General features: G+C 39.7%; 2 protein-coding genes across 3 annotated transcripts in view; both read left to right on the forward strand.

Moving 5' to 3' along the window:
- Positions 1-6,140, forward strand: part of LOC114069651 (sodium channel protein type 3 subunit alpha-like) — a 34,202-nt gene extending 28,062 nt beyond the window's left edge. Inside the window, exons 25-27 of the mRNA XM_027906591.1 lie at positions 2,404-2,504; positions 3,321-3,585; positions 4,944-6,140. Coding sequence (XP_027762392.1) covers positions 2,404-2,504; positions 3,321-3,585; positions 4,944-6,085 — 1,508 coding nt within the window. The 3' untranslated portion in view covers positions 6,086-6,140. The remainder of the gene's footprint in view (positions 1-2,403; positions 2,505-3,320; positions 3,586-4,943) is intronic.
- The window catches only part of LOC114069652 (sodium channel protein type 11 subunit alpha-like), a 53,559-nt gene extending 27,142 nt beyond the window's left edge, over positions 1-26,417 (forward strand). Inside the window, exons 1-3 of one of the 2 annotated variants that reach the window (XM_027906594.1) lie at positions 20,980-21,096; positions 25,258-25,555; positions 26,234-26,417. In XM_027906594.1, the coding sequence (XP_027762395.1) occupies positions 25,286-25,555; positions 26,234-26,380 (417 nt within the window). In that variant the 5' untranslated portion in view covers positions 20,980-21,096; positions 25,258-25,285 and the 3' untranslated portion in view covers positions 26,381-26,417. Of the gene's footprint in view, positions 1-20,979; positions 21,097-25,257; positions 25,556-26,233 lie in introns of those variants that run through there. The other variant, XM_027906593.1, reaches the window with a different exon arrangement.
- Positions 26,418-27,082: the final 665 nt, after the last annotated feature.

The following is a 27,082-nucleotide window of genomic DNA, read 5'->3' on the forward strand; positions in this document are numbered from 1 at the left end:
CCCTTTTTGTCAAAGTTTTTAGCAATTTACCTGTATCATAGAGTAGAATCATAGAATCAGATGGGTTGGAAAAGACCTCTGAGATCATCAACCATGTACGTAGTGGATCAAGGGCTGGACTTGATGATCTCAGAAGTCCTTTCCAACCTGGCTGATTAAATGATTCTATGATTAAGTCCAACCCTTGATCAAACACCACTGTGGTTACTAGACCATGGCACTAAGTGCCACATCCAGTCTCACCTTCAAAACCTCCAGGGACAGAGAATTTGCCACTTCCCTGAGCAGCCCATCCCAGTGCCTGATTACCCTCTATGTAAAGAATTTCCTTCTAACATCTAACCTAAACCTCCCCTGGCAGAGCTTAACACTGTGCCCTCTTATCTTACTGATAGTTGCCTGGGAGAAGAGACCAACCCCCGCCTGGCTACAACCTCCTCTCAGGTAGTTGTAGAGAGCGATGAGGTCTCTCCTGAGCCTCCTGCTCTCCAGACTAAGCAGTCCCATCTCCCTCAGCCTCTCCTTATAGGATTTGTGTTCAACTCCCTTCACCAGCCTGGTTACTCTTCTCTGGACCTGCTCCAGCACCTCAATATCCTTCCTGAACTGAGGAGCCCAGAAATGAACACAGTACTCAAGGTGTGGCCTCACCAGTGCCAAGTACAGGGGAAGGATCACTTCCCTGCTCCTGCTGGCCACACTGTTCTGAAGCAGGCCAGGATCCACTGGCCTTCTTGACCCCCTGGGCACACTCGGGCTCATGTTCAGCTTTCTGTCAATCAGCACTCCCAGGTCCCTTTCTGCCTGGCTGCTCTCCAGCCACTTTGTGCCCAGCTTGTAGTGCTGCAGGGGGTTGTTGTGGCCAAAGTGCAGGACTCAAAACTTGGCCTTGTTGAACCTTGCCCCATTGGAATCAGGCCAACTCTCCAGCCTATCCAGGTCCATCTGCAGAGCCCTCCTGCCTTCCAGCGGGTCGACACTCCCTCCCAACTTGGTGTCATCTACAAATTTGCTGATGATGGACTCAATCCCCTCATCTAAATCATCGATAAAGCCCAGCACTGATCCCTGGGGGACACCACTGGATCCCAATTGGATGCAGCCCCATTCACCAGCACTCTCTGGGCCCGGCCCTCCAGCCAGTTCTTAACCCAGCACAGAGTGCCCCTGTCCAAGCAGGGCTGCAACTTTTTCAGGAGTATATTACGGGAGACAGTGTCAATGGCTTTGCTGAAGTCCAGATAGACACATCCAAGGCCTGCCCCTCATCCACCAGGAGGGTCACCTGATCATAAAAGGAGATCAGGTTGGTCAGATGTGACCTGCCCTTCCTAAACCCATGCTGGCTGGGTCTGATCCCTTGTCCATCCTTTAGGTGCTGTGTGATTGCACTCAGGATGATCTGCTCCATAACCTTGCCAGGCACTGAACTCAGGCTGACAGGCATGTAGTTTCTCGGATCCTCCTTCTGGCCCTTCTTGTGGATTCTTGTGACATTTGCCAACTTCCAATTGTCTGGGACCTCCCCAGAGAGCCAGGGCCATTGGGAAATGATGGAGAGTGGCTTGGCGAGCTCTTCCTCCAGCTCCCTCATCACCCTTGGGTGGATCCCGTCTCATCCCATAAAATTGTGAGGATCAAAGTGGCTCAAAAGGTCGCAAACTGTTTCCTCCTGGATTACAGGGGGACTATTCAGCTTCTTATCTCTTTCTATAAGCCCCAGAAGACAGCTGTCCTCAGGACATGTCTTACTGTTGAAAACTGAGGTAAAGAAGGTGTTAAATACCTCAGCTTTTCCTCATCTTTGATAACTATGTTCCCCTGCCATGTCCAATAAAAAATTGAGGTTTTCCTTGTCCCTTTTATGATTGATGAGTGGCTTCTGAATCCTGGGTTCAAAGGGATTGCTAAGTACTACAGGGGGTGCAGATGGGGATAAGTAATACAGGGGGTGTAGATGGGAATAAGAAATTCATTGTCAGGAACCCCCTGTAGAACTGGGTCCCATCATCCTCCATTTACCTGCTAGTCCAGCAACACACTTCAGTTTCTACCTTCCCCAAAACTAGAAAGTATTTCACTCCTTGATGCATCTTATGTCATTTTTAAACTATGAAATAGATTTGTAAAACTTCAGAAAGGCTCTCTCACTTGAGGGAACTGACTTGGCAACACTGCCTAGACTAGACTTTCATGATCAAACCCAGATCAACTCTTTCCAGTACATCATTTCAAAGATCAAGGGGAAAAGGAGAAATGGTGAAGACACAGTTTGTCTCTGTGCTCTCTTAGGTCCCACTCAGGACAGCTATAACTTACCCTTTTTTACAGAAATTTGCTTGTATTTATTTAGGGAACTGCTTAAACTTCAGCTGAACAACAATATTCTTTCCCTTTACTTAGGTGTAAAAGATCTATTTCTGACTGAGGAACAGAAAAAGTACTATAATGCCTTAAAAAAGCTTGGATCCAAGAAACCTCAAAAACCCATCCCAAGACCATCGGTGAGACCATCTTAAGTAGAACATGAGAGAAGATACAATGATGGTGACCATATTTGAACTCAGTAGCCAGGCACAGGGAAATCAACTTTGCATTAGAGCCCATCATCTTCTTTATTCAATGTAGTATTTACATTTTACTCTTTCCTAATTCCCCCTAAAAGAGTCTTTCTTTGTGGGCAATAATTAGGGAAATTTATATCTTGTTTATGACCTATTAAAATATACAACCTGTTTATACAGGTTCGTATTAAGTATTTGATAGTCATGCCATTACCTTTTGATTACTTATGTTGCGTTACATTGCTTCTGTAACTAGATTGGATTATTGCAGGTGAGAATGAATAGAGACTAGGACATTCTCCATGGCAGTTATTTGCTTTTAAATAATCCTATGCTTTATTTCTTTTGGTTTCTTAAATTTATTTCCAGGCTTGGCTTTTCATGGTAACTATTCAGAGTTTTTATTGCTTATGACATTTTAATTTGAATTGCTTATAGTAAAATATCTGCTTCAATGAGTATTTCTATTAAAAGAGGAATCACAATGTACTCTGAATGTTTTCCTGAAATATATATACATATATACATATATATATACATTCATGCCAATGTTCTTGCTTGATGCCTGAATATACTTAGCCAAGTACTGTGAGTTTTCGTTGAAGATCTAAAGAAATCACCTAATATTGCTTTAAGTAGATTATTCTTAAGTTTATGTTGCCTTCAGTTCTTGTTCTAAGTACAAATTACTGATCATTATTTGAATGCAGGCTGGGTCCTAGAAGTAACATCAAGCATTTCTTGTTCTCTCCACAGAATGCATTCCTGGGATTGCTGTTTGATATCGTAGAGCACAAAGCATTTGACATCGTCGTTGTGATTTTGATCTGCCTAAACATGGTTGTTATGATGGCAGAAAATAACCAGGGAGACACCAAGGAAGTTCTTAATAAAATCAATTATTTTTTTGTGGCTATATTTACTGCGGAATGTGTCATGAAAATACTGGCCTTAAGACAGCACTACTTCAAAAGCGGCTGGAACTTATTTGATTTTAGTGTTGTGGTCCTTTCAATAGTCAGTAAGTACCAATCACTAAATCAGGTAATGTGTCATACCAATATTGAGCCAAATTTCCTTATGAAGTAACCACTTACATGAATTTCATAAACAAATTCCAGATCCACTGTACTTTTTCAAAGTATATGCTAAGTGATTCCTTCTGAAAGGATGTATTTTTGTTTTCCCATATATTCTTTCATGGTACTGAAAGGTACATGGAGTTTTCAATTTTTACTTTTCTTAAAGTATGTTTTATTGAGTAATTATCAGAGCAGAAATTTAATAATTAACATCTTTTCTAAATTAATGTGCTTAACGTGTTGTCTGACTGTTTCTATGCTTTCAATTTACATGCTATCATGATAACTATTGTTTTCACAGTAAAAGTAAATTCATGTTAAAAATTCATGTTAAAAATTCATTTGCATGAAAAATGAGAAAGATTTTTTTATTTCACCAGGACCTATTTTAAAGAAGACAGATCCTGATTGATGATTTAGAAAGCTCAGGAAAACATAGTTACTCAGCACCATTCTCAATCTGGGACACTATCTGTGACTGTGAAAAGTCTCATTTAAACTGTCTTGGGGTTTTCTGGCTTTGCAAATAAGACTAGATGTGGATCATTTCCTCTGCAAAGGGCCGTGTATAGCTCTAATTTCTTGTACAGTTTATTTGGTCTGTGCTTCCCCCTCAGGCTCAGGTTATAGCACAGAATAAAGGACAGGAAAGACAAACTGCTCTGGGTTCTCTGTTTCGTGCCTGAGCACAGTAACCCTTTGCTGTCCTGTGCAACCCAGGAAAATGATGACTCCTTAACTCCTCTGCTTGTAATCATTTGCATTGCTCTGTACCATTACTCTGTTAGTAGGGTCAAAGAATGAGGTGTAATGGGGGATAAATACTAAAAGATAGTTTTTCTTTATAATCCTCTTGGTCTTCTCTGCTCTCCTTCAAGTACCAAGCATTAATCAAACCCTCACATTTAGCATGTGATCAGGCCTGTAAAGAAGCAGCAGATGACAGCTAGGAGGCAATCCCCATAACTTCCAGCACGGGAGCTGAAGAGAACTAAAAGAATTTTTAAGTACTTGAGCAATGAATGCCTACCTTCACCCCTCTGAGTTAGAGAAATCAGGGAGGATGCACCTTCCAAACCAAGCATAGTCTTGATAACTCTTTAATCCTGAAATATCAATTTGTCTTTCTTTTCCTAAGCTGTTTTGTAAGCAGGTGCAGTATTGATGATGTTTGTGTGGAAAGCGGTGTAATATGGTCAGTGTTACTTCTGATACATAAAGCACAGAATATAACAAAGCAGACATAAATTTGACTAATATGGTTTGACAACATTTAGTTTTCTTTCTCCCTTCAAAGGTCTTGGAGTTTCTGAAGCGTTCAAAACGTTCATCTCTCCTACACTTTTGAGAACCATTCGTTTGGTGCGAATTGGCCGAATCCTGAGATTGGTTCGAAGAGCGAGAGGAATTCGAACCCTTCTGTTTGCATTACTGATGTCTCTTCCTGCACTGTTCAACATTGGCCTTTTGCTTTTCCTGATTATATTCATTTATGCCATTGTGGGCATGGAAAACTTTGCCTATCTTCCCTGGGAAGGTGGGATTGATAACATTTTCAATTTCCAAACCTTTTCTGGTAGCATTCTCTGTCTCTTCCAAATTACAACATCAGCTGGCTGGGATGGTCTTCTGGCCCCTTTGTTAAGGGACTCTGATTTGTGTGCTCCCAACTTAGGTTTAACACAGTCATGTAAAACCAATTGCATAAATAAAACATTTGGTATTTTCTATTTTGTAAGCTATGTCATTATATCATTTCTCATTGTTGTAAATATGTACATAGCTGTCATTTTAGAGAACTTCAATGTTGCCACTGAAGAAAGCACAGATCCTCTTTGTGAGGATGACTTTGATATGTTTTATGAAACATGGGGAAAATTTGATCCTCTGGCAACAGAGTTTATTGACTATTCTGCCCTTTCAGAGTTTGCAGATGCTCTGGCAGAACCTTTGCGCATTCCAAAGCCTAATAACATCCAGCTCCTATCCATGGACCTCCCTCTAGTGAGTGGAGATAAGATCCACTGCTTGGATATCTTGCTGGCTTTCAGTAAACGAGTCTTGGGAGAATGTGGAGATTTTGATAGACTTAAATTACTCATTGAAGAAAAATTTGTGGCTGCCAATCCATCTAAATTTTCTCACAGGCCAATTTCTTCTACATTTAAAAGAAAACAAGAGGAGGTATCAGCAGTTATTATCCAAAGGGCCTTCAGGAGGTATTTGTTACAGCGTTCTTTCAAAAATACATCTTTCTTTCGCCGTCGCAGACATAACAGTGCTGTTTTTGGAGAAGAAGCACGGGAGAAGCAAAGGCTTATTGTATCAATGTTTAATGAAAGTAGTGGCAGGAAGATACATAAACCACGGTCTGTTTCTTCCACATCTCTCCCCTTGCTTTACGATGCTACTGCTGAAACAAAAAGGCTGGACATATAAGGTTACCCCAGGCTGCAGCATTTTTGATATGTAAACCAAAGTCACTTATTTTCAGATGGAGGCCATATCCCAGAGCATAATACTCTAAATTTAGAATAATGATGGCAACCTTGAAGTATTCTAATTGTTCAGATTTGCAAATTCTCCCTAAAACAATTAAGATCTGAGCAACTATGAAATAAATGTTGGAGGAAAATCAAACCATATAACCCTTTTCCTCAGCTACTGGAGTAAATGGGTTAATTTTCTCAACTGCCAGTTTTGTCCTAGTTCATGTTTTTATGGAAGAAATCCATAAAAGGCACAGATTTATAAACACACAAGGCTCTAGAATATTTTATATCTCTTTAGAGATAAACAATATTTCCAACCAGGCTGTATTGTAGCAAAAATAAATAATTACTGCGCTTCTGTAAAAGAGCTCGTTCAGGACTCTTGAGTATAATCAGCCTCTAATTTTGATGGTTTGGGACCATCTCCTCCTAGTGCCTGTGGGTGGATTTGCTTATGCTTAAGAATTTTTGAGGTGTCTTTATATGTGCACCTAAATGGATTTAACAGATCATTCTCAGTTGCCTGTGCATAAAAGTTGTATATAATTCATTCTTTGTATCGTTCAGCAGATGAAAACTGTCATACTCATAGTTATCAAAATCAAAGGATATTATACAAGAGATACTACTTCTACTAAATCTTGAGAATCATTGTACATAAGATTTAATCACCCTCGAAATGTCATTGAGAGCATTACTTAGTCATCTGAAAAGCAGTTCATGGTATATTTTATGAGACAACATTTAATAAAAGTTAGGGGAAACATTTATCTGATTGATTCTGAAAAAAATGCATGAAAAATGTATAACATTTTGCTGATTCTTTTGCAGTTTAGCTTGTTCAGATGAAGTGTCATGGTGGATTCAGAACCACTAATAAAATACAACTGGTTTAGATTCTTCAATAAAAAGTTCAGATGCTTAACATGTTTTTGTCTGTTTTGTGATGAGTATTTTCAGTTTCATTCATTACAGGACATAATATGTTCTTAGAGGGGTAAAACCACCATAAAATAATTTTCCAAAAGTAGCTACGTATTAGTACAAGAAAAACTGAAAATGTTTCACTTTTTCCAGGGAATCCAAAAAGATTTAGCATTTTCAGGCCAAGAGTTGCAGGAACAATAAGGTAATTACTCAACTTTTAATGTAATTTCTATTTTAAATACTATTAAATATGACAGTAAAATCTAAGTTAATTTCAGGACAAATAAAGGCACAGGAAATTGAAGAATTAAAAAGTTCAGATACAGTATGGTTTGAACTGGCTTTATTATGGTTGAGCTTTGACAGCCCAGGGAACTGGTGGAGTCACGATCCCTGGAATTTTTTCAAAGACAAGTGGATGTGGCACTTAGTGCTGTGCCTTAATGAGCATGGTGGTGTTTGACTAAAGGGTTGGACTTGATGATCTTGGAGGTCTTTTCCAACTTTAATGATTCTATGACTGATTACTTCCAGAACCAGCAGCAGTTCAGAAAAAAAAATGGTTGATGAAGAAAGTTTTCAGCCCTCTTAGCTTAACTCAGGAATTTGCACTCAGGAGCTGCATCCCAGGGCAGAGGGATGCAGAGGTATTTGGTGGCTCTGCTTGAGACCTGCTCCTGTCTGGATTGGGTTGTTTCACGCAGAGTGATGCTTGTGAGGTGAAAACTATTTCTTTTGTTCTTTGAGAGCTGGAATGAGCCGACAGCTTTTGTTCAGGGATTAGGTACCGTTAGATGGCAGCATTTGCTGTTATTTAAAATATGGCCAGTATTCAGTGAAACACCTGTCAAAGTCGCACACTTCAGCACAAAGGTATTAAAATGATTGTAAATAAATTAGAAAAAAGTGTCAAAATCCTTTTTTTTTTTTTTCCTGTCCTGTACTTTCAAGTTAGCCACAGTTCTCAGTAGGTACTTGTTCACTGACCTGACTTTAGGTAGACCTTAATGACTGTGCAGAGAAAAAAAGTTCTCCTGTATCCTTGGATCTTCTATCTTCACATCACTGTAAAAGGAAATGTTTCTTAGACAAGAGATAAGAATGCTTTCTTCTTGCAAATTGAAAAAGAAAGAAAGACTGGAAAAGCCAGATAAAAGACTTTAAAACATTAATCAATGTATCTTTGCAATTTAAAATTATTTGAATGCAACACCAGGTTCTCTGCCCTGGATCATAATTAGAAATACTTCAAAGATGAACACTTTTTTTTTTAAACGGCAACATTTTCAGGGCAGCAGTTTTGGGCAAAATCATACCTCTCATGAACACAGCCTTAGGGATTATTTTACCTCAGAAACATGCAAAACACCTGAATTCACAACAGACCAAATTTTGAAGTCTGACCAATGCTTTAGTATTGAAGCACTAAAATAGCCTTAGCATGCAATTGCAGGATTGAAAGGAGAGCGGTGACATCCATCTTCTTTGTGCCACAATTGCCCAAAAGGCGCTTCTGGGGTAATGTAGAGTTTCTTTAAGAAGTCTATACACTGTGATGAACATGTGGGAGCAGATAACAGGGGTACAAGAGAGGGAATAATACATAACCATAATAAACTTATTATATCAATAAACATTACAACTCTTCAACTGTAGAACATCTTATAGTGAACATAATATTGGAACTAAACAATTCTTGCCCTCAGGACGTCTGCATCCTATGCATCACAGCGTAGATGCACTCGGTGTCAGCTGCTTCTTCTGCCTTCATCCTCTCTTCAGTGAGCTTCCTCCACCATTCATAGGAATCTCTTGGGCCACCTCCAACAGTGGTGCAGACCTTCATTTTGCATTTCCATCTATCACTTTTCCTGTGTAGAAATAGGATGCACCTGACCTCTGGTAAGTAAAAGTTCTTCCTCCTTTTGTGTAGCCCTGTATCCCTGAAAAATTTTCTGGAGTTCCTCAGTTGCTGCTAACCTTGCAATGTTTGCACTATCCAGTGTTTCTTCAGGACTCAAGGAGAGCCCACCTGTATTTAAGTTATTTGGAAAAAAATAACCTGCAGTGGAAGGTTCCCTGCCCGTGGCAGGGAGGTGGGAACGGGAGGATCTTTAAGGTCCCTTCCAAAGTAAACCAAACCAAACCAAACCATTCTGTGATTCTATGAAAGGTACCAAAAGGAGAGTCCCATCAGGGCACCTTTTCCCTGAACACAACAGAATATTGTGCTTGAAAAGTGTGTCATCAACACCATCGCTTTCCAAAGCCACAAGTGAGGTAAACTTTCTGTCCCAACATCCCCAGAACTTCGGTCATGCAGGAAGAAGTACCACAATGTGCTTCTCAAACTCGCATTTAGAAGGTTCCCATAGGAATAGCACACCCAACAACTGGAGCATCTTTAGGCAGGGGTCAACATTGCAGCTCAAAGTGATAGAGAAGTTTGTCACATTATCATATTGTGTTGAAACCAAGTAGAACAAACAGTTCGATATTTCTGGGAAAAGTTACAAAGATGGAGCAACTGTGTTTAAATGCTATTGTTAATTGCCACCAGTTAATAGCAAGTCTGACTTAGACTGGCTTCAGTTGGCATTACAAAGTTACTTTCTGAAGTCTCTCTGTCTCATCTTCCAAGAAAAGACTCTTTGCTTCCCAGAGACGAAAATTAAAATGGGCCTGGCACATGCAGAGCTGCCCATCTCTTCTGCTTCTGAGAACACAGACTGCCTTCAGGATAACCAACAGATCCTATCCCAGAGTCTTTGCTGATCAGTAGCATTCATTTCAGCTATTGGTCCCCTTCAGCTTTGGAGTTGCCTTGGAGATATTTGGAGAACAGAGATACTGTAGTTATTGACACCTACTTCAGGAAGCGTAATGCTGTCCTGGAAGGGAGGATCCCCGTGTTTTGATCAGGTCTCACTCCAGTGAGTCTTCTCTGTGGTTTCTTCTTTTTTACAGTTTTACTGAGGGCCATGCAGATTCATCTCCAGGTTTCAGGGAAGTTGGGTTTATGCAGGAGCTTTCAAAAGTTAAGAGATTCGTAGGTCAGACTTCAGCCAACAGCCACTATACCTTGCTGCCCAAACGCTGAGTAGAATTTGTCCCCAGAGATTATTTAAATTAGTCACTAGAAAGATCAAACAAAAATCTAAAATCAATCAGTCTAAAACTAAAATCAACATAAAATAATCTATGTGGAGTCTAGTGGTGGGAAAAGGGTGAGGCTGGGAAAGCATGAGGACAAAAAGGAGTAAGGGAGATTCTTCCATCAAACCACAATGTTCAGAGTGGACTCTCTTGACAAACTTAGCCCCAGCCTTGACCAAGAGCTTAGGTCTAAAGGTTTTAACAGCACTTGAACTGAACAGTACTTAACTGATTGCCTAATTTAAACAATTTAACAAAAGATTATTTAGAGTTTACTATAAGCACAACAGTAACTCACTGATAGGTATACTTACTTAGGAATCTAATGTACTGAATAATCTAAGAGAGCAGAATTCATAACACATTTGCTATAGCATGTTTACACTGGCACATACACAGCCTAAAGAATATGCACAATGTATACCTGGGAAAAATTCTGCTAGAGTTCAGTATGATGCCTTAGGACTTTTAAGACTTGTAGCAAATAGATTTTTGATATAGCTGTATAGTTTCTAACACTTGAGAATAGCAGTTAGCTGAAACTCCTTCCTCACACTTCATATCAAATTCTCGAAATTTTTCCGGTTTGGTTTAATGTTGTTTTCAAGGAAAAGATTTTAGCGTGTGCATCTTGCTTGGGACATGTACCTGGAAAGATACCATTGTAGACAAAGCAACTTAGAAGGCCTGGAGCCCTTGGAGAAGCTCCAAAGAAGGGATGTGACGCTGAGAGTGATGATGAGGATGTACAAAGGGCTCCAGAGACCTTCAACTCAATTCTGGAAAGGCGTGCTGAGGAGCGGACCTGAGGGAAGTTCATGGGGGCAGACAATTTTTGGGTTGGATGTATCCATTTGATTTAATAATTAATTAGAGTTCTAAAATTGTTGGATTCTTATGCAGTATCATACATTATCATACACTTCTGTGTTTAGTGTGCTTCAAAGCTCTTTAATTAAAGACTGCTCTCTATCTATATTAATACTGATTGTCCAGAAAGTTCTCTTCTTCCATTTTAGGCAACAATACAATGGGATCACTGTACCTTCTTTTCACCTTAGAGTGATGAACTGATCTGATAAATTGAACAAACACTGCATTATAGACATAAATAGCAGTGACAATCCACTAAAGCTTTTTTGATGCATAAAAGAAATTGGCAACCAAATTTTTTAATTGTACAAAAATGTAAAAAGCAAAGGTTCTCTCTCTATAAACAAATTAAATTTCAAATCAAATATACAAAATATCATGACTGCCCTTGAAGACACAATATTATCTTTTTACTAAATAAATAATCCATTGGTGATTATGGATAACAAAGATTAGGGTTTATGAATGAAATTATTGTTTCATTTTTACCAAAGAATAACACAAAACTGGCAGAATTTCAAGACCTTTAAAAGAAGACAAGAAATTACTTTGAAGTATGCGTGGAAGTGATTGTGTTATGAAAAGAAGTCATCGGCCTCCTAATGGACTAATGCATACTGGAATGCAGTAAGGCACTTTGCTCAGTATTTACTTCCAGAGAAAACTTCACGTTGCCTCATTCTCCCCCAGTCCAGAATCCAACAGAACTACACAGTTTATGCATGACAGCATCTGAAACACTTTGACAATTACCATTAGCCTGAAGCCAGCACGTGGCTAAACTAAACAAAAGCAGCCTTCATTTTTCATTTGAAAAAAAGGTTAGTAAACAAATGAATGCATTTGCCCTAGAAAGTAGCTTCAATCATAGGCTTCCCACTGCTGTAACAAAGTGTTTCCCACTGTAAGTAAGGATCAGGTTCATGACACCTGAGGAACCTGAATGTGCAGAAGTCTTTGGGACCTGATGAGATGCATCCCAGAGTCCTGAGGGAATTGGCTGATGTGGTTGCCAGGTCACCGTCCATGATAGCTGAGAAGTCCTGGCAGTCAGGTGAAGTCCCAGGTGCCTGGCAAAAGGGAAATTTCACTCATCTTTAAAAAGGGTAGAAAGGAGGCCTCTGGGAACTACTGACCTGTCAGCCTCACCTCTGGGCCTGGAAAGATCATGGAACAGATCCTCCTAGAAGCCCTGCGGAGGCACATGGAGAACAGAGAAGTGATTTGGTGTGGCAGGAGGGCCCACCCTCGTAAGACCTAAAATCCAATCAGAGAACGCGTACAATGCAAACTATCATGCAAGTTCAACTGCTGGTGCCAGGGTGCTGTCTTGATGTTGAATTATGCTAAAACCAGCCTGGTTCACCAGACTTCAAATACACAGCCTGCCTTGAAACAGGATTTGACAGATAAACTGGTAGCTGGCCTGTAAATTTGTGACTAGTAGTCAATCACTTTATATAGTCCAGTCCCCTTTCATACAGTTGGTTTCTTCTAACATAATCTTTCTTGACGTGTATGTGTGGAGATTCCTCCCTTGTGTGGGGATACAGCCCTTGAAGGATACTCCTTGAGGCTGAGTGGAACAGATCTCCCCATGAGCGTTGGTCTGGGTGAGTTCCATCAAATCTCTACTTAATAATTATTTTCTTATTACTAGCTTTAATATATTTGCTTCAATAATTGCTTTAATATACTGCACTATCCTGTCTTACACCATACTACTGTACTACTAGTAGTTTCACTGTTTATATTGTGTAGTAAATAATTCTGATTAAGATCTTTAATGTGTTCATTTACAATAATAAATGATTTGTTTTATATAATATCAAAAACATAGAACGTAACATCTTACAAAGGCACACGGAGGCAAAAATCCCAGTCCTCCTGCCGTGCTATTTAACCATTCAGACAGCAAGGCATCACCAAGACGGTGCCTCCTCAGTCATCATGTGGAGTCCTGCTGATGTCAGAGTCCCTCCCAGCACAGCTAGCTCGGCAGTTATGAGGGAGCAGCACAAGTCATCAGGTCCAAACAGCATGTGTAGTAGCTTTGAGGCAGAAGGCAGCGTATCAGCAGCTGGACCAGGAAAACACTCAGGTGCAAACATGTCACAGGTGCTGTGTATCAGTCATACGTAGCAGGGTGTCAATCAGAGTGCAAGCCCAAAGCCCAAAACACAGGCCCAGCATCCCCCAGCCTCAGAGAAAGTCTTGGGGGCTGTAAAAAACACCCGAAACACAGGAAATGTGAGAAGCAGACATTAGCAAAGAATGCAAGAGAAGAACCTCCCTACTGCATATCAATAAGCTGGGGACATGGATCACCACTGCCTTGACAGAAGCAGGGGGGAAAGTGGGTTAAGGCAGGCACCTGCCAAGAAGCAAATGCCAGGTTGTGTCCACAAGGTCATACATTACAGCTGCCACCTAAACACTATGTGAGTTCCAAGCAGGCTCAAGAGAGCTGGCAGACACGGCCAAGGTGTTTTTATCTTCCCACCGTGGCAGCTGAGGGCCGCCACTTACCCCCTCCTTGGCCAAAATGGAACACTCTGAATCATCTCTGCCCGAGTAGCACTCGAAACAGATCCATCAAAGGGGCCAACACACACCAGAAAAACAAAACAAGCTAGACAGTCCTTCTCAGTGTCAGAAGCTGGGCAAGCGGGGCTGGGGCCACCAACCTCACAGCAGAGCCAGAGCCCTCCACCAGTCCCCGCCAGGAGAGACAGCTCCAAACAACTGTGGGGGAAGGAGGGGGGAAGCGAGGTGGGGCTGTACTTCCCCACAGGCCACTGCCAGGAGCAAAAATTCCCACAGACAAGGACCCCATCTCCGTCCTGACTGTTTCAAAGCCTCTAGAGAACACTCCTTTGCAGTCCCACTGAGCAAAAGTAGCCTCATCGGGGGTCGGGCTTGCACTAGGCCAACGTCTGCGGGCCTAGCTCCAAATTCAACTTTGGAGGCCAAAGACTCCGTCAAAATACTTCTATCCCACCTCTCTGGACCCCCAGAGGGATCCATGAGGGCAAAAAATTGGCTAGGCAAGACTGTACCTGCATCCTGATCCACTGGCCGCGTGACAGCCGTGTGGGACACCAAAAGCTCCGGCTCCCGACCGTGCGGGCCAAAGGCCTCTGACGCTGCATGTTCCAAGCGTTGCACACTCCAGGCCGCTGAGTTGCTGCTCCCAGGCCGCTACTTGGTCCCACAAAGACACAATCTCCTGGTCTAGGGCTCTGAATCTGGTCAGAAGAACACATCCCTCCTGGCCTGCCTCTGTCACAGACCTCATGGCAAGCCAGGCTGCCAGGAGAGACACCTGGATGTCTCGCGACACAGGGTACCACTGAAACGGCCCCCCCAGTCCTTGATCTCCTCCAAAACCACTCTGGGAACTGCCAATTCTATGCCAAAAAATTGCAAGGTGAACATACGTATTCTTCCCAAGAGTTCCAAGGAAGTAGAAGGACTAAAAAAGAGGTTTATTTCAGATACAAGGACCACTTTTTTATGATGTGGCACATTGGGCCTCCAGGAAAAAAAAGGTGAGTTCCTGCCCCCTCAGGGCCCCTTTTATCTTCTCTGTTTCTCCTCCACCTTCTCAAGGTCTCTGTGTATGTCAGGACTATCTCTCTCCTCTCACATATCACAGAGAGAGGCTCACAACTTCTATTGCTATGCAGGGGGAAAAAGCATTGAAATTGCCTTTGAGAAAGAGTTACCGTTTAGGTAGAAAGCCTTCCTAGCAAAAACTGAGTTTCTAATTTACTGTCACAAATTGTTCCAAAATTGTATCTATCCCTACATATATCTTCATTAATGACACAGACAAAGGAATCAAGTGCACCCTCAGTAGATTTGCAGATGACACCAAGCTGAGTGGTGCAGTTGACACTCCAAAAGGATGGAAGGCCATCCAGAGGGACCTGGATAAGCTCTAGAAGTGGGCCCATGTGAACCTCATGAGGTTTAACAAAGCCAAGTGCAAGGTGCTGCACCTGGGTCAGGGCAATGCCTGGTATCAATCCAGGCTGGGGGATGAATGGATCGAGAGCAGCCCTCTGGAGAAGGACTTGGGGGTGCTGATGGGTGAGAGGCTGGACATGTCATCAATGTGCACTCACAGCAGAGACCTTACTGTGGCCTTCCAGTGCCTGAAGGAAACTGACAGGAAAGATGGAGAAGGACTATCTACAAACAGTGCCATGTCCAAACAGGACAAGTGATGACAAGGGGGAATGGTTTCAGACAGAAGGAAGGTTTAGATTAGATATTAGGAAGAAATTCTTCCCTGTGAAGATGGTGAGGCTCTGACACAGGTTGCCCAGGAAAAATACCTCATCCCTGGAAATATTCAAGGCCAGGTTGGATGCGGCTCCAAGGAACCTGGTCTAGTGGAAGGGGCAGGGGGGTTAGCACTAAGTGATCTTTAAAGTCTCTTCCTGCCCAAAATCATTCTGTGATTCTGTGGGGTTTTTTTGTTGGTTTTTAATTTGTAAAGCTGTTTGATATTACATAGTTTTTACAAGTTGCATTCCTGATATACTGAAGTTTAGACTTTAACTTTACAAGGAGTTACAGTAACAAATAGGTTTGAAACCAAGTGGCTAGGGCTCTTACATTTGTCATTTCATTGTTGTGTTGTGGTTGGAGCCGTGCAATAAAAGGTGAGACCTCGTAAACTGTCTTAGCAAGACGAAAAGAAATGCTGAACATCTTTCAGAGACTGTAGCAGCAATATTTTGCTTTTAGCATCTTACTCTTGAGAAATGAAAAAGCTTCAAGAACACTAATGTTGTTTTTCAGAACACTAAGAAGGAACAGAGGGAATAACTTGAATTTCAGGCACTGACATAATTTTCAGACTTCTTCAGTGTACATTAGATCATTAGGCAGAGAGCTACTTTGTGTAACAATGAATTTAATGTGTACTTACCATAAAAGCTATTTCCTGTTGTTCTGTAAAGTCAATTATCTATTTACAAAATACCAAATTTCATGCCTGTGTGATTTCTTATTTCATAGTGCAGCATGAAAAAAAAGGACATGTCAAACATAGAAATTAGTGTCTGGCCAAATACAGCATATACTTTACACTCTTAGATTCTTTCCTAAGGTGGTCTGGAGTGCACCTTTTATTTATCTCACAGATATTTATTTGCCAGAGTCCCTCATTCTTCTTTGACAGACTCATGCCTTCAGATATTTTACATGATATTAGTTTCTCAGTGTTTTTGTTTTATCGTATATGTAATATTTAGTTATTCTGTGTTCCAAGTGTAACAAAGATGGATTTCCCAACTCTTTTTCATGTTTGTTTGGTTTTGTGTTGGTTGTTTTTTTTGTGTTTTTTTTGTTTGTTTGTTTGTTTTTTCCCCTGGTGTCCCTTATTACTCTTGTTCCAGGGTTATGATATTTTGTAAGACATTCCTGGAATTTCATCTAGGTCTTGAAATTAGTCATTTAAGGGGAATCCTGAAGCTTCTGGCCAGCAATTGAATTAATTCAGCCCACGAAGGATGCATTTGAGCCTGTATTGGAATAAATGTGTGTGCATTACTTAAGAGATTGCTCTTAATGGGATATGCCAGAGGTTATAGTGTTTCCCAAATTGTGGGCATGGCATTCCCTGTATGCCAATTGATTTTATGGACAGGAAGGAGAATTGCAAATTCTCTGAAGTTGCAGCTGCAGTAAACAGAAATCTCTGCAAATAATTTTCATTGCAAGTGTATCCATTGCAAATGCTTGAACTAGCAAAGAGTATGACATTTTATTGCTGAGCAGTGAAGTTCCTTCATGACAAATTTATAAGAAATATAATTTATGAGCTGTAAACATCAGAGTTAATAACTGTTACAGTGCTTCAGATCTGTGTTATAAAGAAATATTGCCCTATGCAAATCTGTGTACATATGTCTACATGCTCTACGCTTTATATGTTTATAGAGCCAGGTGGGGATGCAAAAACAAAGGTCTAAAGTGATGAGATAATAATGGGTTTGAATTTTTTGAGAAGGTTGCAAGTGTTCACAAGCTCTTTTGGTACTTAATGGTCCATTTGTTGAATACTTGCTCCATTCTTTTGGTCCACATTTGACAGGTTTTAACTTCAGTGTGAAAAGTATTAAAGCTCTCATTCATCTGTAAGTCTTTATGATTTTCTTTTGAGAAAATCTGTCTGTCATGCAATCAGTTGTTCAGGTTTAGAACAGTTAAACAGTTCCTCCTGATTAATGAAACTTTCTGATTTTTAGTTTTAAAGATACTTTGAAAGGTTTTTTTCATTCCATGTGGTAGGGAGGCAAAACTAAAAGCTGATTTCTGTTAATAAAAGCTTTTTACTTTTATTATGATTGCTGTTTATTTTTATTATGCCCAAAAGAGACATCCTCTGTTCCTGTAGGGTAAATATCTTAAGAAAACTAAAAGATCTACCAGACCTGTGCTCCCTCAGACAGGATTTCCACTCCCTGTTCTCCAGAGTTTGAGGTTTTGCTTTCAGGAGAATATTTGGATGTCTGTGTTCATACCTCTTTGTTATTATGTGCACAGCTGAGTTTTCTCAGCTGTGTTTTGTGGGATTTTCTCTGTGAATGGTGATTTGAATATGGTGGTTCTAATGGAGGATCACTGGCATAATTGTGTTTGTCTCAGACTCACTTGTGGTCAGTGCTGGCTAATGGGCACTGAACCATAACCAGAAGGTGCAATAAACTCTGTAATTAACAGCTGTGATCTGTCTCTGTGAGACTCGACCTAAATTAAAACACTCAAAAAGATATTTATATTAAATTCAATAGGGTTTTTCATCAGTGGATGACATGATCTAGTTGTGGATGGTATGACTTTGTTTTGCAGCATCCATTCCTTGAAAACATGAACTGTTTTTCTCAGGCTCGGGTAATTTTCCTTTCAAATGTTATGATTGAAGTTACTGGAAGTTTTTAGCCTGTAAGTAAAATGAGTTTTATTTTTCCATTGACCTTTTGATAAATTTGTGTGTTTTCTCTCTGTGAAACACTTTTTTACTCAAACTCAGTTGTCTCACTTGTATCAGTGATTCTGTGGTCAGTGAGCTGTTGAGGGAAAGTATCAATCAGACTGGAAAAGGAGGTAAATTGTGCTGGATTTGTGAGGAACTGACATAACTGTCTCTGCTTTCTGCCTCCTCCCGACTCTTTCAGAAACTGCCTTCTTAATAGGAGAAAGGAGATTTTCCATGGGAGCACAAGAAAAGTTACCTGTCTAATTGTGTTGCTGTTAGCTGCAAGTCCTAAAGTGCTGCAGATGAAGATCTTGTTCTCTGTGCTCTCTCTTTTCAAGTTGTAGATATCAGAGTGTGCAAAGAAGGATCTGTTGGGGTTTGTCTTTACTCCCTGAGCCCCACTTTTCACAGGAACAGATGAATGCAGAATAAATACATGCAGGAAGAGAGGTTTTTTTTGCATTTCATGGTATTAGGTGGTGCAGCATTATAAATGTGGATGCTTCTGACCATGGTAGTTACAGTGCCATTATAGTGATGCTTCAGTGATCTTTAAAATTCTACTCTCTTAATTGAACTGATCTCAAGAACGTTCTCTTGCTTTCTGGAGAAATAAATTACACTGCAACTTAAAATATTTTGTTATTGCTTACCCCACAGAACACTTGGGGTTTTATTTCTTTGAAAGCCACTTTCAGTTGTTTCCTTCCCTGATGGTACCTACTGAGCAAAGTGTTTGATCCCTGTTTGTCTGTTTGGCTGCATTAGGGCAGCCTGGTTTTTAAGGACAGTGTAGTTCCTTCATGAGAATTCTTCCAGCAAAACCCAGAGTAACTCCCTTATCATCAGGAAAGATTTACATCCTACTCAATAAAGAAGAAAAAAAATTTAGAGAGTAATGGATTCTGTTGATGTAACTAAGAAAAGTAACTGTACTTACCATGAGGGCTTGCCACTAATGTATGTGTGTTACTGTCCAATACCTGTTGCTAGCAGGCCTTATAAAGTTATTTAAATAAATACAAAAAATTTCAGATCTAAGGATAAATTATGTCGGGTTTATTTTGCTTAAACAAGGCTTGCATTTTTTAATGGAAGTTATATCATAGTGTGATACTGAATGTATTCTGGGCTCTGATCATGTATAGAGATAGTATATTTGACTTTCAGATTTTGTCTGCAAAAGGTATGATGAACATACACCATAGCCTGGGAACAATAAAAAATAGAAATTCAGGAATGAAATACAGTAATATATAACTCTAATTTCTAACCAAAAGCTTTTACTACAAGGTAAATTTGGTGCCAATATTTAATGTATACCTAAAAATTCAGCTGGTAAAACCTCAAAATGATATTTGAAAACGCAAACTTTTAGCTTTCTTACATTTTACACGTATATTTCCAATTAAACAAAAATCTCTTTTTGCTTTTAATAAGTGTAACTATAATTTCAGCAGAAAGAAAATCATGGATAATTCTTTTGGTGATTATTCCTCAAAAGTATCACCCAAGCACTTTTCCCTTTTGTACAGTGTTTCCAGTGAGATCACAAAATTTCACTTACTGTTGTCAGAAATGCAAGCAAGCTCCTCCTTCCATCCCTCCCCCAGGCATCCCAAGACAGAAAAAAACTTTCTGCATGAGAGATGGCCAGGGATCAAGGATGCTCTTGGGAATGGAACAGTGAAGGTGAGAAAACAAAGATTTTTCTGTCTTTTTGGAGATAAAAGTCAACATCAGCTTCATAAAGCAGTGTGAAGGTTTTTTATTTTGAAGGGGATGTTGTAACTATTTTGGTTTTGCCAAATATTTTTATACTATGATAAATATCAAGTGCCTGTTTTCTTATTTTAGATAATACAGTATATTTGATCAAAATAATCAGGGTTGTATGTATACAAGTCTCTCTCTATATAAAGATATGTACACATAGGGGTTTTTTAAGTCTTAGATGTGGGGTTTTTTGAGATACAGGGAGCATCTACATAACAAAATGTGCCTTTAATGTAGTCTATTGCTGTAAATGTATAGCTCTTGCTATAACATCCATGAGCCCAGAAAACATTTTACTAAACACCGATATATTTCTCATATTAATTACTGACTGCTTTTTGTCTTGTTTTATTATATCAGATTATGCTTGGCATTCCTCAAGTTGGCTGTAATACTAATCCCTCAAATACTAATTCCTCAAATGGACTGTAATACTCTAATCTTAGTTATACTCATCTTGACATAGTGAATTTTCTTTACCTACACAAGTCTGGAAGGCCTTTTTTCCAAAAATGCTGGTGGTTTTTTTTTTTTTTTTCAGGATGTTTAAGAACACAGTCCAGCCTGTTGCATACATTTCTGATTTTAGAAGTAATGAGAGATTATAACATATTTTATTATATTGTATATTATTTTTTTGAAGTTGCAGATAACTTTGTATATTACATCTGTTAAAAAACCAAACCAAACCACACCTCTCCAAAAGAAACCCCTCAAAACAACTAAGTGGTAGATATTTATCCAAACAATCCAAACACAAAGTTTTTCTTGAGTTGGGGGAGCAAGTGGGAAGTAGAGAGTGAGAGACAAAGTGCTAGTTTGCAGAAATGGTCATGCATGTATAAAACAGCAGTAGTCCTCTAACATGTTCAAGTTTAATTTTATAAAGGACTAAAATCTCTTAGATCTGCTTATAATTATTGAGACTGAGAGAAAGGTTAAAAATTGTGATCAGAGAGCAGAAGTATTTACTCTTTGTGGAAACTGAGTAGGGGATAGCGGTAGCTTTTGGCAAGGTGTTGTACAGCACAGAAGAGAGAGAATTCCTGTCCAGTTCCCGAAGGTGTTGCTCTGAGCTGCTTTCTCTTTTTTTTTTTTTTTATTCTAGGTGAAGAGACAAACACATCTTTATTCCCTTGTGGAAGAATCTACTAAAAGCATCCTAAAACCAAACGAAGCAGTTGGTTTGCTCTTTATTCTTTTCAGATCCAGTTGCTCACAGTAAATACTGGGTGGGTGGCTCTTGACAAGGGAATGGATAGAAATAGTTTGGGACTCAGAAGTGGTTATAATGTGTGCTAAAACTAGATTGAAACACAAATAAGGACATTTTTATGTTTATGTTTGTACTAGTTTTCCTATCTTGAAAAACTCCTCAAAATGCCCCTTACTGACTTTTGATTGTGTTTTCCTGTGCAGTTCTATGAGTTGAAATTTCACTGTTATGGACTGCTGGAGATCTAATGGTCAATAGTTTGATTGCTGTTACCTTGCCAAACTTTAAAGGAACTCTACGTGCTTTTAAGGAGCTGAAAGGAGTTCAGAAATTTGCATAAATGACACCAAATGAAGTAGTTGTGTATAAGGCTTGAATTTGTATTTTGTTTCTCAATCCAATAGTCTAAATCTGTTATCATCTCTAGTGATAAGTCATTACCTCAGGAAGCATCTTGTAAATTGTGTCTCTGAAACATTGTATTAATAGATATGGTTTTTGGCATTACTTTGCTCTTCTAGAAAGTTGTCCTAAAGCCCAGCTTTTATCTTAGCAAATTTTAATAGCAAATTGTACTTAAGTAGTGCCCCATGTCTGCTTCATTTAATGACTGGCTTTTTCACCCCTTTCTATTGCTTTGCACAGCATTTGTTCAGCAAATTTCATCAGTCTCTGTGGAATTCCTTGAGTTTTGTCTTGAAAAGCCTCTGTGTCATTTTTGCAGTCCCCAAAGTCAGCCTTAAGCCAGTTAGACAAACCTCAAAGCAGGGCTAGCTCTGTACACTGAGTTCACTGCCTCTCAAGAGGAGAGAAATAAGTAATTGCCACTTTCATTTAAAGAATAAGTTGAATTTGAAGATGTGTTTTTGTATCCCTGACCCTGCTGACAGTGGTACTTTAGTACCTGAAGGTCCCCTCAGCACATTTGTATCTGTTACTGATGGACCACTGTCTGCTACGGGACCAGAGCTATCAAGAACTGTTGTAGCATTTTCAATTCTTAATTGAATTTAAATGGGAATTTCTTTCCTGTCCTGTACTGGAAATCGCAAATCTGGGCTCTGGCATTGTATCTGCCTCAGAAGCATCCTTAGGTAGTGTGTTGTTACATTTTCCTTGTGTGTAATTACACACCCAAGTTTGTTCTCCCAGGTTCTAGAAGAAATCGTGTTCAGTTGTCCTTCAACTGCTTCTGGGAACGCTGGTTTTGTGTCTTCCCTCCCAGAATCAGTAACTGGGAAGACTCTTCTGTCTAATGCAAAGACTGAAATTCTTTCTAAGGGTAACACTTTACCTCAGTGTCTTGACTAAAAAATTCAGCTGCTTCAGCAGCCGATGACGAGGTGGCTGAGTTCAGCTGAGCTTCAGGAATTCTCAGTTGTTACTCTGTCTTTTTGAAATGATTTAGTCATCTGTATCACAAGGACTTTTTTCAGTCACATATTCTTAGCTTCCTCTTTCCTAACCCAAATCACAGCCTGTAAATACTTGGCAGTTGATGAAAAGCCAAAAAACCTGTTGTTCTCAATGAGCACCAGAATGTGGTTGGTACAGGTCTATTGAAGAAATCCTTTCACTTTGTCCATGAATGTTTGTCCACTTGTGACTTCTGGTCACTGTTGCAGAAGGGAATGTGTAAGGTTTTTTGCTCTTGATCACTGCTTTTTTGGTTAGAAATTCTGCTCCCAAATCCTTAATCCTAAAACAATGTTAGTATTTGCTAAAACAGTTTTCTTTGCTTGATTTATTACAGTCAATGTAGTTCCCTAAAAGCTCAGTTTCTCCGATGTCCTTAAAATTGCTTTGAAGATCAAATTGATCTTAGAATTATTGAAAGTGAAAAAAACAACAAACAACAACAACAAAAAAGAGCATCTTGAATTTCACTTCATCTTTTGAGCTTTCAACTGGAAATGGATCTGTCTGGTTTGGCAGAGTACCAGTTCTTTGGTTCCATTTTGTTACCATGGCAAATTCTAATCTCTGATTTGTGGTTTCTGATCAGATCTTGCGTGTAAGGTCCCAGAGGAGGAAAAGAAAAACCACCCAAATCCCATAAACCCAAACTAAATCATTGCACAATCATTGTTGCTTGCATATTCTTTTTAAAGGAATATATCAGCATCTGAAGAAGAGCACTGTAGTTACAAGAGGGTATTGATTCTCTTACATGGTCCACATGTGAACTCACAAAACAGAAGCAGCACAGCTGGACCTCAGCAATCAAAAATGCAATATTTTAAAGACTCTGTGGTGACCAAAGTGTTTATTAATTTGGAGTAATCAGTCACAAAGGACAAGTCATCCTGCCCTGTGGTGAGTACATTTTTTTTTTTTTTCAGCTTTTGTGGATGAGAACTGCAGTCGTGTAAATTGCTGTCATCTACAATAGTGTGATAAATTCAGGAATTAGTAACTGAAGAGTTACAGTGATTTGCCACTGTAAAGTTCCCCTTGAATGTTCTCAAAATGCAACTGCAGAAAGCCTTGAGCCAAATTCAGTGTTGGCCTTGCTTTGTAGAGGGGAAGAATCTGATGAGCCTCAGGGACCTTTCCAATTACTCCATTCTGTGATCACATGTAAGCAACAGGGGTGGGAGATGTGGAACTAAATTCTGTTTTCAGGAAGGACAGAGGGACAGCAACTGAGGTGCAAGGCTGCTGATACTTTAAGCATCTACAGAGAGAAACAACTTGATGGCTGTCAGAGTTCTGACAGAGATGTGATTTTTTCGCTTCCTAGCTGGAAAGGAAAAAAATATCACTTCTGTAACCTAATTACACAGGGTAGATACAGAATCAGGTGTTGATCTTTGTTGGGTTTGTTTTGCATTACTCTTTCCTCTAAATGAATGAGCTTCTAGTTGGTTTTGCCTTATATCCTGGGTCCATCAAACAGAGCAAACACAGGGGTGGCCTCACATGGAGCACTGGGTGCAGTTCTGGGCCCCACGATTTAGGAAGGATGTGAAGGTTCTTAGGAAGGATGTGAAGGTTCTTTACCAAGAGGGTGACTGAACCCTTGAACAGGTTTCCTAGAGGGCTGATCAATACCCGAAACCTGTCAGTGCTCAAGAGACACTTGGACAGTGAGTGCCCTTACTAACAGGCTTTCACAGCCTGTCACATGAAAGGCTGGGGGGAATTCATCCAGACCTTAGAGAGGGAGGATTTTCTCAACCCACATGGATTTATTCGTCTGTTAGTGACCCAGAGGAAATGAAAGCAGTCTGTCAGGTATCCTGCAAGAGGGCTCTTCACTAAACAGATTCACAAGACCAGAGGGCGTTTCAAATGCCTTTATCAGGGAAGGCCCCTCAGCGGGCCTTCTGGTGTGTTGTTCTGCTGCTGGCAAACTGTCAGCACTTACAGAGGACTCACCCTAACAGTTTACAGAATAACACTCCTTTTAATACAAATCGTGGCAGGTTAATAAGAGTCATAGGTCGCTGGTGACAGTGTCTGCCTGCAAAAACATATTAAAACCAATCTAACGGTACTATAAAGCAAGCACAAACAAAAGTCTAATATGAAACAATCTACCAATATATTAGGGAGCATATTATCCAGCAGTATTGGTGGAAATCATCCTCCAGCCTTCCTCCATTTCCAACTTTGTTTCATACTATTTCTTTAGGTTTAGGTGGCATTTGAGTGATTCTAGTCAAAAATACTTAATTGGGTTGTCGTCCTTGGCATCTGTCTTCCTTGGTGGGCAGGTACAACATGCTCTTTGAACTACAAAGTGTCACCACGTTCAGATTCCTGCAGGATGTTTATGGAGGGAGGCTGTAGTGCCTTCATGACACACCCTTCTCCATTGCACCCCCCATAACAGGTGTTAATCACTGTTTTTGGGGAACTATTGTGGGGCATCGTGACCATGCTCCACGTGGGAAGCAGCAGCTGGGCCTCCTCTGTAATTCTTATTTTCCTTTAACTTTTACCCCTACCCATTACTCTACAGCCCTGAATTGCTCAGGCAGTTGCACTGGATGGTTGTTGTCGATCCCTTCCAATTGAAATAGGCTATTCCTGTTCTACTCTATTCTATTCTATTTTGATGTGGCATTTCAGAGAAGTCAGAAATCATTTATCTAATAGATGGTAGTTTAAAGTTGAGTATTATTTCTGTTATTTTCTAATTGTTAACAATTTTTACTTCAATTGCCCCTAGCACTGGAAACAAACATTCAGAAGGAAAAATGGATCACTGGTCTTGGTCAGAAACTAACAGCTTTCGACTTTTCACCCCTGAGTCCTTGGCAGCAATTGAGCAAAGAATTGCTGAGAAAAAAAAGCAGCCAGAGAAAGAAAAAGAGAAGAATAAGGACCAAGGAGTTGAAGAAGAACAACTTACTCCCCAGCTTGATCTGAAAATCTTCAAAAAACTGCCATCTCTTTATGGGGACATTCCACCAGAGCTCATTGGGGAACCCCTGGAGGATTTGGATCCATACTACAGTGATCACAAGGTTAAAACTTCCCAAAGCATTTCTTTGATTTAACTTTGTCTGCTGAACTCTTAGGAAGTAGTAGAAGCTCTAGTTGGGAGATGCTGTGTTTTGATGGTTCTCTAGACAGGGCTTTCAATGTTACTGACATCTTTTGGGCCAGGAGTGCTAAGGTGTGCTCTGCTTTATGCCATGAAGATGCATCTTCAGTTCCAGTCAGCAGTCAGATTAAATTATGAGAACGTACTACACATGATTGATACACTTCTACAGGAAATATATTCAGGGATAAGGGATACTTTGTTTTCCAGAGCAATTCCTATGATGCCTGTGAGGCTGAACTGCCTGTGGTATAAACAGTGCCTGTCCCAGAGTAGATCATGCTGGAATTGCAGATGCTTTCTCTGAATTCCAAAGATTATACCAATTAGGGGAGGCATATTGGAGATATTTCCAGCACTCTGTGTTATAAATCTATGTATTTGCATTGTTGTAAATTAATTTTCTGTTAGTTTATGCCTCATTGGCTTTGTTTGTTGTACCACATTTATATTGCATATCCCCCATGCGATTGCAAAGGAGGTGGTGGTGTTGCCTGTTGGAGTGTTTAAAGTAGGTGATAGGAATCCCTCCACAACTAAATGGAAAAAAATTTTATTCATTTAAATATTTTATATCCAATGAATCTTTTCTTTTTAGACTTTTATAGTGCTAAATAAAAGGAGGACTATTTTCCGGTTAACGGCTACACCCGCCTTGTGTATATTTGGTCCTTTTAATCCAGTCAGAAAAGCAGCAATTAAAATTCTGACCAATTCATATCCTTTCATTGGTTTCCCTTTTTAGGGTTTTCAAATAATCTGTACCATTTTCTGTCATTCTGTTCCTCTGATAATATTATTGGGAATGCAAGCTTAAATGGCTGTGATAAAGATTTTTAAAAGTTATACTGAATCTTATGTTACAGCAACTGAGATATTTTCATGATGTTGGTGAAAACGTGAAAAAGCTGATATTTAAAATCAATTTTGCAGATATTGGTATGAAAGAACCTTTAGAGGTTATTGTATGATGTTGTAGCCCTTTTCCATAACTTGTTTTAAATCTCTGGTGTGGTCACAAGGTTAAATTAACAACATACAAACAAACAAAGCAAACTGGGGACTCCCTAGTTATGAAAATATGAAAGATGGGATTTATGCTGAACCTTTTCTGGAAGAGTCTCATGTTATCCTAAGAAATGCATTCCACACTCAAGTTTAAAATGTTCTGAAGAGTGTCCATCTTTCATATTTTTGAAACAATATAACTGTAGTTCGGGGAATGTCAGAATGTGAAGGATTTGCAGGTGCAAAACCATCAACTGAGTAGTTTCAGGTTTTTCTGTCAAACATCTGTTTTCATTTGGAACTATTAATTTGTAGAAATAGGTCCTTTTAGTGGAACTTCTGACTTTGAATGTGTATTCCTGCTATTGGAAATTACTAAATTTACTCTTCACTTTCAATTAAACCCTGAATTTAAAACACTGTTTTTTAAACAAAAAAA

Source organism: Empidonax traillii, unplaced genomic scaffold (genome assembly GCF_003031625.1).
Source record: "Empidonax traillii isolate 1590-97213 ecotype Southwest subspecies unplaced genomic scaffold, ASM303162v1 scaffold1325:size547790, whole genome shotgun sequence".
Lineage (NCBI taxonomy): Eukaryota > Metazoa > Chordata > Aves > Passeriformes > Tyrannidae > Empidonax > Empidonax traillii.